The sequence below is a fragment of the Chinchilla lanigera genome, unplaced genomic scaffold (genome assembly GCF_000276665.1).
Source record: "Chinchilla lanigera isolate Chin_1 unplaced genomic scaffold, ChiLan1.0 scaffold00045, whole genome shotgun sequence".
Classification (NCBI taxonomy): Eukaryota; Metazoa; Chordata; class Mammalia; order Rodentia; family Chinchillidae; genus Chinchilla; species Chinchilla lanigera.
The window spans coordinates 18,925,490-18,937,584 of record NW_004955446.1 but is presented as its reverse complement, the minus strand read 5'-3'; the positions used below and the strand labels follow the sequence as shown (position 1 = coordinate 18,937,584).

The following is a 12,095-nucleotide window of genomic DNA, read 5'->3' as shown; positions in this document are numbered from 1 at the left end:
TTGTACATAGTACAGTAATCCATCCATAGTATAGTAGCAATATTTACTCATAGTACAAAGTATAGTAGCAGCAGCACAGTAATTTTTACTAAGCACATATAATAGCCTTTCAGATAAAATTTCTTTTAGAATCTGTTCTCTTAGGCCCAAGATCCTCAGACAAGGTTTCAATTAATTGCATTACAATAAAATCAGGGTTCCATTGCTATAACAACTGGACATACATAAATTTCGTAAGAGATCTATTTTGGGTTACAGTTTGGGAGGTTTCCATCCAGGGTTAGTGACTGATTGCTTTTAGGCCAATGGCAAGGGAGTACATTACAGTGGGAGTATGTGGCACAAGATGCTGCTCACTTCATGGTGGTAGGGAAGCAATACAAGAGAGGAAGAGGTGGGTGTTCCCATCGTCCCTTCAGGAGCACACTCCCAATGATCTGACTTCCTTCCACTGGGGCCCACCTACCAAATGTTTCATCGCCAAGCCTTCAACACATCGCACACTTATCCAAACCATAGCAATCACTTTTAAAAATGTATCATATGAACTAAGGTCATTTACAGCTACCCAAAAATTGTGTAGCAGCATGGATCTGGGCTGGAAAGAGACAGGAAATGAAAATAATTTAAAGTGTTGGTTGAAAGAGTTAGAGACCACTGTTTTTATTTTAATTGTGTGTAACTATTGGTTGTTATGGTTGATTTAAAACTTATGACATATTTTAAGTTACTTTTATATTATACTTTATTAATTGTTTTTTCTTAATGCTGCTTTCTTTAGCTTTTATAACTTGCACTGTGATGACATTGGATGGTAGTTTAAAATCTATTTTCCTCAGGCTCACTTGTATTACCGTATATCATGTCAAAAACGATGGGTCAAGTGAAAGAAAGCTGTATTTTTTGACAAAATTTGTTGATCAGTTCAAAAGAAGAACTTAGTAAGACAGATTTCTTGCAAACCGGACAGTGTCTTCCACTGCCTAAACATATGCTGCTCCATAAAAGCAGGTCTGCACTTGTTTTTATCTGAAGATAGTTACTGCCAATAGCAGTACATATGGTGCCAGTGGCAGCATGTTTCAATGCTAAAGTTCAGCAGGAGTCTTCTGGTCCTTGGTGAAGGTCCAGCGTTGGATCTTTCTCTGAGTGCACCACTGCTTCTCCCCATCATACCAATTGAACACACTGCTGGGGATTGATAGCTCCAACCTCTCTCTGCCACCTCCAACCCAGTTGCCTGGATTCCTAGAATGGCTGATTCCAAGGGACCTGAACTTGGGGAACAATGCCTACTCTGCTAGCACATAGCACACCTTTCCCATCTTTTACATCACAGAATACTCTCAACAGAACATTAACTGTTGCTACGGGAACGGACTCAGCTATTTTCACTCCCTCAATCTCATGGCCCCCTTCATCTCAGCCCCATCTAAGCCCATTCCACTAACCCCTATAGAAAACCCCGCTCAATAAAGGACTTGGGCTGTCCTTTGGAGTTACTCCAGGAGGTCCTGCCTGGAACCCCCAAAACCATGCTGGCTATGTTCTTTACTGGGTCATCACCACTTACCCAATGGGGAGGAGATAAAAATGGGAAGAGCTGGGAGAGCTGCTGTAATGGTTGATACATTGTGTCAACTGAAAAGTTTAGAAGTTTAACTAAGATTCAGCAGGTAGCCAGGATCCTCACTTTGTAAGCATCCTCATCCTGTGCAAGAGGAGGCAATGGAGATGTTGTGAGCACTATACCTGCCCTGGGGGATGGTAGCCTGCTTACAATATAAGGGGGGAAAAGAGGCTTCCTCCCCACTTCTGCTCTTGCCACTTTTGCTGTGTTTTGCCAGCTTGAACTGTTTGCCCCTGTGCCACACCACCCTGCCTTGGAGCCAGCTGATTATGGACTGAAACCTCCACAAACTGTGAGCTAAAGAAACCCTTCCTTCCTTAATTTGAGATGTCAGGCATTTTGTCTGAGCAATGAGAAAAAAGTAACCAAAACAGCTGGTTATGAGGGTTGTCCCTGCCTCTTACTGTGTGATCTTAGAGAAGTTATTTGACCTTCATGAGTCTCCAGTTTCCTCGTTTATAAAGTGGAAATAACAGTAGAAAACTTACAGAATTTTTGTTAAGAATAAAGAAATCACATGTTACACTAAAGTCAAAGAAGCATAATATGCAAAGTCCTGCTTGGTGATACTTTAACCTACAACAGGCCTAGCAGGTCTGCATATCCCATTATTACCTCCAAGTCATCCTGGCAACACCACTGCCTGGGACTGGCTGGCAGAAAGGTCCAGGACACTTTACACCTAATAAAGTGGCTCCTGCTAATGATAACTGGGCTATAAATACAGTCTCAAAGCTTCTGTGAAGAAAACCAGGCCAAAGGACTGACACAATGAGAATCAATGCATAGCATGCTGGAAAAGAGAGCTACGAGTTAAAATATTCGATTTCTTATTCGAAAAGAGTGTAAAATTACCTCACACAGGACTAAACTCTGCACTCCTAACTATGCTACTTTGACAACTGATTGCAGGGGACAGAAGGTTCTGGGGACTGAGGCAGATATTTTTTCCAGCATTGAAATTTATCAAACAACAGTTGGCTATTCAAATTAGATATTTTAAAGTGCTATGGAAGAACATAAACTCTAATGTTTGTGAATGCTAAATAAAAGAAGAAGAAAAAAACCCATAAGGAAACTTGTACCAAAAATTGAAGGCCTGAACTTGATCATACGTAAACCACAAGACAAAACCAGAATATGGAACAGGTTTTTTCAAAGTCCACATCATGGAAGAAGAAATGAGTAGAGGGACTTCATTAGATTGAAAGGTACTACAGAAATGTGATAGTTGGAGTAGGGATGTAGAGGGAGAGAGAGGGAAAGAGGAGAAGAGGAGAAGGAGAGGAGAGACAGAGACAGGGACAGAAGAAGAAAAAGAGGAGGAGGAAGAAGAAGAGGGAGAGGAGGAGAAGAGGAAGAAGAGGCAAAGAAGGGAAGAGAAAAGAAAAAAGAAGAGAAGAGAGGAGAGGAAAAGAAGGAGAGAAGAGAAGAGAAGAGAAGAGAAGAGAAGAGAAGAGAAGAGAACAGAACAGAACAGAACAGAACAGAACAGAACAGAACAGAACAGAACAGAACAGAACAGAACAGAAGAGGACTCTCCAGATGACAGGGCTAAGGTAAAGGCAGTCATGGCCACAATGCAGGGAAGTCTCCCCAAGGATCCAATCAGAGCCTGAAGAGATGCAGAGTGATACACAGAGAAGGAAATAAGTACATAAAAGGATAAAATAAAGGTGAGTTTGTGAAACAGGAGCTGATAATCAACCTCTTCGTAATAATCAACAAAGGAAAATATGTGCTGCCGAAGCGAGCACACAACAAAGGAATTGGGAGTATTCTGTTGACAGCCTTTTTGAGGATGCTGAAAATGTTCAAACCAAATGTTTATCTTTCATTGGACATAAACACGTAGATGTAAGTATAAAACTATAGAAAAGTGGATTCATAGTCAATGATGATTTTATTTTTGTTTGTTTGTTTATTCTTTTTGAGACAGGTTCTCACTATATAGTCCAGGTTGATCTCAAACTCAGGGCAATCTTCCTGTTTCAGCTTCCCAAGTGCTGGGGTTACAGGTGTGCACCATAACACACATCTCAACGATGACTTCTTTTTTTTAAATTAAGTTTATTGGTACAATGTAGACACATAATGATCACATTCATCATAGGGAATTTGTAACTAACTGTACATGATATATCTTAATTCTTCTTTTTTCCCATTCCCCTCCCTTCAACCCCTCTTCTCTTCCTTATTTACAAAGCTTTGTTTTCATTTTATCCCTCTTTTCTCATTTTTTTCTTTTCCCTTCTTTCCTTTCCCCCTCCCCCTTCCCTAGTTATCCTTTACTTTGGAACAATTTCTTCCTATTTTACAGTATCCTTAATACATTTCAGTCCTTATTTACACTTTCAGTTTCTCACACAAGAGAGACAATTGGATATTTACACATGTGTCTGATTTATTTCACTTAAGCGTATAGTCTCAAGGTCCATCCATTTACCTAGAAATATCTCAAGTTTATCCCTTGTGGCTGAGCAGTACTCCATTGTATAAAAACCCCCACATCTTCTTTATTCATTCATCAGTTGATGGGCATTTGAATTGCTTCCAAGATTTACCTATTACAAACTGTGCTGCTATAAACATGGGTGTGCATATATCGCTATGGTATGATACTTTTAATTCTTTCAGGAAGATACCAAGAAGGGAAACAGCTGTGTCAAATGGGATCTCTAGTCCTAGCTTTTTGAGGCATCTCCATGTCAGGAGCAGCTGAGCCGGAGATTGTTCATACCTGGGGATCCAAGCTTTTGGAGCGGCTGAAACACGGCAGGTGTTCCAGCCCCGAGAACGTGGGGCAGGAGAGGCGAGGTAGTTGTTAGGCAGAGTGGTTTCACCTGACATCAGACTGCTGCGTGTACAAATAAATGTGTTACAGTCACCGAGCAGTGCTTTTTGCTAACAGGAGAGAGGGGTCCCCCTACCTCAGCTACTGCATCTTGTCTTCTTTTTTTTTTTTGGTCTTTTTGAGGCAGGGTCTCACTATGCAGTTCAGGCTGACCTTGAGCTCACTTTGTAGCCCAGGCTGGTCTCGAACTTACAACGGTCCTCTTGCCTTGGCCTACGGAGTGCTGGGATTACAGGTGTGCGCCACCATACCCAGCCTTGTCTTCATTTCTTCACCTCACTACCTTTCACGGTCCTCACCCCGTGAAGTTCAAGAGCTGCGCTCACTGTGGCATCTCCACACTGATTTCCACAAGAGTTGCACCAGTCTACACTCCCACCAACAATGGAGAAGGGTTCCTTTTCCCCCACAGCCCCATGAGCATTTGTTATTGGTTGATTTCCTGAAAGTAGCTATAGAGAGCCCTTCCCAGTCCTCGTCGCAGTCTGAGAAGTTGATATTTGTAATTCCATGGAACAGTTGTTGGAGTTCTAGTGACTTAATTCCAATCTACCACTTCCAGTGCAACCTGTGGAGAGAATAAAGACACCAAGGCAAATTTGTAGTTGTGTGCAACCAAAGGGGTCCTAAGTCCAGCTGAGATAATGGCTAACTGGAACAAAGGCCTCCACCCAGGGCTGAACCCAGGTTTTATTAATTCTTGAAGAAGGGCATGGTTTGAAGATGAGAGACTGAGAATTGCAGGAAGTACATGAGTTCTGTGAGTGGGGGTAGGCCTGGGAACTCATAGTCTCTTATCTCGAGGCTCGATCCCAACTGACAGCATGGAAACGGTCCTCCATCCCACCTGGAGTCGTACATGGTTCCCCACCCCCACCCCCCACCCCGTCACAAATGTTTTTCAGGAGCTACAGGGGTGGGTAATACCGGGTGGGTGGTAACACTGCCCTGTTACCTTGCTTGAAAGACTACACATTAGCACCTCAGCTGGACCAATTTGCATTGCTTAAAGCCAATTGAAGGGATAAGGAAAAGGCCTAGCCAGCTCTATACATATCAATACATGGAACTAGGGCCAGGTTTAGCCAAGATGGAGATAGTTGCTCTTCTTTCAAGGAAAGCCATTCTTTCTGGAGTTAGATGAAATCCCAGGATTGTTTTAATTTGCATCTCTTAAATGACCAGTGCCGTTGAACATTTTTTCATATATTTATTTGCTGTTTTTACTTTTTCATCTGAGAAGTGTGTATTCATCTCAGATGCCCATTTTTAGATTTGGTCTTTAAATGTGGAAGCAGGGGCTGACTTCTGTGAGTTCTTCATACGTTCCAGATATTAGTTGTCTGAGGAACAACTGGCTAAACTTTTTTCCCACTCTGAGATGTCTTTGCACTTGGTGATATCTTTTGCTGTGCAAAAGCTTTTTAATAAGATCAGATCTCAGTTGTTGATTCTTTGTCATATTTCCTATGTGACTGGGGTTTTATTCATGAAGGCCTATACCTGTGTCTTCAAGTGTTCTACCTATTCTATCTTCCAGCAGATTTAATGTTTCTGTTTTAATATTTAGATCTTTGATCCATTTTTATTTTAGCTTAGTGCATGGTAATAGACATGGGTCTAGAATTAGTCTTCAGCATGTGCAAAGCCAGTTTTCCCAGCACCATTTATTAGAGAGGCTATCTTTCTTCCAGTGAATGTGTTTGGCCCCTGTATCAAAGATAAGCTGGCCTAGTGTGTTTGGAGTTGTTTCTCTACCTTCTACAATCTGTTCCATTGATCCTCAGGTGTGTTCTTTTTTGCCAGAGCCTCTTTATGAAAAAATTCACAATAACACTGCAAAAAAGTGGATTACTAGGAGTAATCCAGCGCCATTCTGGCTGGGTGCCATAGCAACTCAGCTGGAATTACAGCGGGGCAAGAAACCAATCACTATCCTAACTCTCTTCTGGTTCCAAGTGAATTTTAGGAATGTTTTCTCTAGTTCTGTGAGGTATGCTGATGGTATTTTGATTGGGATTGCGTTAAATCCCTATAACAATTTTGCAACTATGGCTGTTTTCTTTTTTTGTTTGTTTGTTTTGGTTTTTTTTTCCGGTACCAGGAATCGAACTCATGACCTTGCGCTTGCCAGGCAGGCGCTGTGCCACTGAGCTAAATCCCCAGCCCCCAAATCAAGTTGGCTATTTTCACTATGTTGCTTCTTCTACCCAAGAACAAGAGATATCTTCCTTTTTTTTTTTTTTTTCTCCAGTACCAAGAATCAAACTCACGACCTTGCACTTGCCAGGCAGGTGCTGTGCCGCTGAGCTAAATCCCCAGCCCCTCTTCCATTTCCTGATATCCTCTTCTATCTCATTTTTCAAAGTACTATAGTTCTCAATGTTAAGATCTTTTACTTCTTTTGTTAGATTGACTCCTAATAATCCACTTTTTTTCAGTGTTATTGTGAAAAATATTGTTCCCCTAATTTCTCTGTCAGTGAGTTTGTTATTTTTAATGATGAGTTTAGAAGTTATAATGATGGTACAAGTTAGCAGGTTCTGAACTCCATCACAAATGGGGAAAATTGCCTTCAGAATTATAGGGAATTTTTTCATAAAGAGGAAATAGGTGTTAAAATTGAAGATAAGAAAAATAAAGTAGGTATGTCTACAAAGCCTGCATTTCAACCCTTTTCAGGGCAGGATCACAGACTAAGAAGTTCCACACCAAAAACTGTTTTTAAAACAAAGACTATTGAAGTTAAAAATAAACATAATTCGCTGTTTCACTGAGCAATTGGAATCCATCACTAATATACAGATATGGTTAGGCAATGGGAAAAGGATTCTCCAGAAATTTAACTTTTTTCACAGAGTAAGCCACATCGAAGACTTCATTGAAAAATACTGTGGACCTCAGAGAAATCCTCCCTTTCCCTGGCAACAGCTCTTCCTTTCCTCCAATTGTTAGATGAAACACTCACTCTGAAAGAAGCAGACTTACAGAATAATATAATCATTCAGAGACCGAAAAAAGAAACCTTGCCAAACTTTTAAAAGAACTTTCATAGTACTGGTTTTTGAGAGACTATGTAGAAACTACAGAAAAATGATAGTTGGAAGTAAACATGCAGAAGTGAGAGAAGGAAGTCAGATTTGCTGGATTTCTGGTTCTAGTAATATTTAATTCTCTCCTGGGGTGGGATTTGTAATATTTACAAGTTAAGAGAATAACATATTGATGTAGGAGATTAGGGTGTGGTAAAACTGGCTGGGGAAGTGAGTGTGACCTGTTAATTACAAGGTCCTGGAACACATGCACAGAATAGTTCCCAAAGTCTTGCACACCGGCTTCTCATGAGAACTCCAGCAGGTTTTCAATAGCATAGCCCAGAACTGAGGCATGGGATCCCAGCACCACCTCTCAGAACCCAAACGTAGAAGCCCTCAAGACTTAGTATAAAAAAGACAGATGCCAAGAAGAGCTTGCTATAGTGGCTATCCTCACAATAGCCTGCCTTGCTTTCTCCAGGGTGTACTTTTATCTTGCTTTTTTCCTTTGTTACTGTGCCTAAGCTCAGTGTGCAGAGCCAGTTTCTCTCTCACTCTCCACTTTTATTTTTTCAGATAAACTTCACCACTGTTTTTTTTTGTTGTTGTTGTTTCTATCAATTCTTTGAGAGAAGGACCTGGAATCTAACTCCAGAAGGAAAGCAAGCAACCCAGAACCCTGTGATGTTTATTTCACGAGCCACCTTCAGAAGGAGCTACCTAATGACAATATGACTGGAAGCTATATTCATCACACTTTTGTTCCGGATGCCTATTCAGAAAAAAAGTATGTTTACTTTCAAATACCAATTAATCAATATAAAATATATTAAAATATAGCTGTATATTTTAGAATCAATATGGTATAAGTTAGAAAAAATGCTCACAGCATTTGTTACTCAAGCATCATTTCCCAACAGCAGGAATTTATTTAAATATTAGTTATCTCAGAATTTTATTTATTTATTTATTTGTTTGTCTTGTTGAGACAGGGTCTCACTGTGCAGTTCAGGCTGGCTGTGAGCTCACTTTGTATCCCAGGCTGGTCTCAAACTCGCAACGATCCTCCTGCCTCAGCCTCCGGAGTGCTGGGATTACAGGCGTGCACCACCTTGCTCGGCTTCTCAGAATTTTAAAATAGCAATACATTTAAAATTATACGTGGTAGGTTAAAGGCATTAATATAATTATTTTGTACCTTAGATATAATCAAAAGTCCGATGAGCTGGACATGGTGCTGCCCATCTATATTGTGACTTCAAGGGCAGCCTCAAGACACCGTCTCAAAAACAAAACAACACAACACTCTGGGATGCCCATACCTTTGTCTAAATCTCCAAGTGTTCTCAGTTTTTACTCTGTGCTGGCAAGATATACTCAATTATTAATTTGGCAGCAGTATGTAAGATGTAGTTTCGATTTGTTGCTGTTGAGCGTGGGGGCAGGTGGATCTCGGTAGAGCGAGGTTGCTGGACTCTCCCGCTCATACTACTCGGCCTTCAGGGCTGGCTCCGTCCCACGTGGCCCTTCGCGGCACCCGTCGGGCCCCTGGGTGGAGTCATTACGTCACGCCGAAACCACCCGGGAAGAAGTTAGACGAGACGCGAGGCCATCTTAACCGCCATGCCCAAGAATAAAGGTAAAGGCGGTAAAAACAGACGCAGAGGTAAGAATGAGAATGACTCTGAAAAAAGGGAATTGGTGTTCAAAGAGGATGGGCAAGAATATGCTCAGGTAGTGAAGATGCTGGGAAATGGACGATTAGAAGCGATGTGTTTCGATGGCGTGAAGAGATTATGCCACATCAGAGGCAAGTTGAGAAAAAAGGTTTGGATAAATACCTCAGACATCATATTGGTTGGTCTCCGTGACTACCAGGATAACAAAGCTGATGTGATTCTAAAGTACAACGCGGATGAAGCAAGAAGTCTGAAAGCGTATGGCGAGCTTCCTGAGCACGCAAAGATCCATGAAACTGACACATTTGGTCCTGGAGACGATGACGAAATTCAGTTTGATGATATTGGAGATGATAATGAAGACATTGACGATATCTAAATTGAACCCAACACTTTACATTCAGTTTTTCGGAAGATTGTCCTGCAGTTTGGATTTTGGCAGTAACCCTCCAAGAAGTTTTCATTAGCAGGATTGTAATTTATTAAGGCAGTTTGATTTGGTTCTAAGGTATTTGTTTCTGTTAAAACTGTTAATGCTGAATTATCTTAAGTGAAATGTCAAGCCCACTTTGTTCAAGACTGTGTATTTCAAAAATTAGTGCATTACTGCCTTTCCTACGTTGATCACTTCCAGAAAGTAAATGGATGTTCTGAACGAACCATTTGCCCTGTGTTCATTATAGCTTGTGATTAACTCCTACTTTTTGACTAACCTATAGACTATACAGAATCTTTCTGCATATTCTGGTTACCTAGATGTTCCTTCGAGATTTTGAAGGAGGCCTAAATCTGCATTTGAATTAAAAAAAATAGTAGGTTTGTTTTCCATATATTAAGTAGCATGTGGCTGTTTGATATCATTACATTATTTTCATAATTTTACTTTACCATCATACACGTCTGGGCTGGGGGAAATATTTCCCAGATATAGTTTTTAGAACCAGAGTTGTTTGTTTGTCAGGCTGGTTTTGAGCTCACTTTATAGCCTAGGCTGGCCTGGAACTGCAACGATTCTCCTGCCTCAGCCTCCCGAGTTCTGGGATTATAGGCGGGTGCCCTCATGCCCAGCTCACCTGAATTTTAATACCAGTTTTAAAATTGTAAGGGTAGTTGCAGAAATTAAACGCTAGGTGGCACCCATTTATTTTTAACAGTGGAAATATTCATACAGTTGTTGGGTTTTTTTTTTTTTAATTACTGTGCATGGAAAATTTTCCAAACAAGAAAATATTGTTTTGATCATATGTATGTAGGCTATTTTTATGGGGAGAAATATTTGCTTACAAATGTTATTTTCAGAAGTCATGCGTGTAGTTACAATTGTGAATGCTTTATAAACATTTTGCTAAGGACTAGGGGTGTAGCTCAGTGAAAAGTCTCCAGGGTCAATCTTCAGTACAGTACTGGGAGAAAAAACGATGGTCTCTAATTTCTGAATGGAAGAGAGGGCGACTGTGAAAAATAAAATAAAATATGCTGTATTTTCACTTAGGAATAAAATTGTACAGTTTAGGATGACATCAGTATTAATCTGCCTGCTCACCTTTCTATACTTTCTAAATTTAAAAAAATATTCTCTTCAAAAAACCCATTCTCAAACCGGGCGTCGTGGCCCACGCCTGTAATCCCAGCACTCTGGGAGGTTTACACAGGAGGATAGTTGCAAGTTCAAGGCGAGCCTGGGCTACAAAGTGAGCTCAAGGCCAGCCTGAACTTCATAGCCAGACCCTGTCTCAAAAAAAAAAGCCCATTCTCTTTCCCTCCCCACCCCAAAATTTGCTACCAGTCACTTAGAATATGAGAGTTAACCTTTGTATTGATGCAAGATTACATCCTGGTTAAAAACAAAGAGGAAAGGTGAAGGAAAATAATTGCAATCTGTGAACCTGAATTGATTTCTGGATTGAAAGAAACTATATAAAATGGCACAGATTAACTTGTGGACTAAGACTTCATGAACAAGTGCAAAAAAAATCTTTTGCAATCGAGAATTCATTGTTCAGTATGAGTTTCGTTACATATAAAAAGGAATATTACTGCCAGGTGCAGTGGTACAAGCCTGTGATCCTGGGGCTCCTGAACCTGAGGCAAGAGGAATGAAGCTTGAACTGTATAGTGAGACTGTACCTCAGAAAGCAAAGAAAAAAAAAAAATTATATATATATGTACATACATACACACAATAACCTAATACAGGCAGGCATTTGTGCTGCTGAGCTATATAAGGACTAGGACTTCTCCCCAGCCCCAATAACCTAATACAGATTAAAGTGATGGAAGGTGTTAATAACTATTGTTTTGTTCTGAGGCTAAAATTAACCTAATACTAGGGCTTCTCCCCAGCCCCAATAACCTAATACAGATTAAAGTGATGGAAGGTGTTAATAACTATTGTTTTGTTCTGAGGCTAAAATTAATTATAAAACACAGGATATGAGTAAAATCTCAGCTCATACCCAGTGCTTTATAAGAGACTTGGTGTTCCAGTTTTTATGTTGTAGCACACAAAGATAGCTTTTTTTTCTTTTCTTTTCTTGGTACCAGGAATTGAACTCAAGTCCTTGTGCTTGCCACGCAGGCACTTATGCCACTGAGCTATATCCCCAGCCCTTTTTTTCTTTTCTTAAAGGCTTCTGTTTGAACATAGGTCTGGAATTAAAGATATGTCTTACTGTGTTGGATCTTCTTTCTTTAAATGTAGTAATATCAGAGTAAAATTTCCACAGGTTTTTAATAAAAGATTGTTAGATTTCTTTTAAAAAAATGATACAGGGGGCTGGGGATATAGCTCAGTGGCACAGCGCCTGCCTGGCAAGCAAATGGTTGTGAGTTTGGCCCCCAGTACTGGAAAAAAACCAAAAAATAAAAAAATTAAAAAATGATACGGAAAGAGTTAA

General features: G+C 40.3%; 1 protein-coding gene and 1 pseudogene across 1 annotated transcript; both read left to right on the top strand.

The window, feature by feature from the left end:
* Positions 1–4,335: 4,335 nt before the first annotated feature.
* On the top strand, positions 4,336–8,058 carry LOC106149451 (annotated as a pseudogene).
* Positions 8,059–8,640: 582 nt separating this feature from the next.
* On the top strand, positions 8,641–10,653 carry LOC102004761 (eukaryotic translation initiation factor 1A, X-chromosomal-like). Its single transcript, XM_013518447.1, has one exon. The coding sequence runs from the start codon at positions 9,143–9,145 to the stop codon at positions 9,575–9,577; it is 435 nt and encodes a 144-aa protein (XP_013373901.1). The 5' UTR covers positions 8,641–9,142; the 3' UTR covers positions 9,578–10,653.
* The last annotated feature ends 1,442 nt before the right edge of the window (positions 10,654–12,095 follow it).

Coding starts and splice junctions, on each gene's coding strand:
- LOC102004761 (XM_013518447.1), top strand. CDS start 9,143: ATGCCCAAGAATAAAGGTAAAGGCGGTAAAAACAGACGCAGAGGTAAG.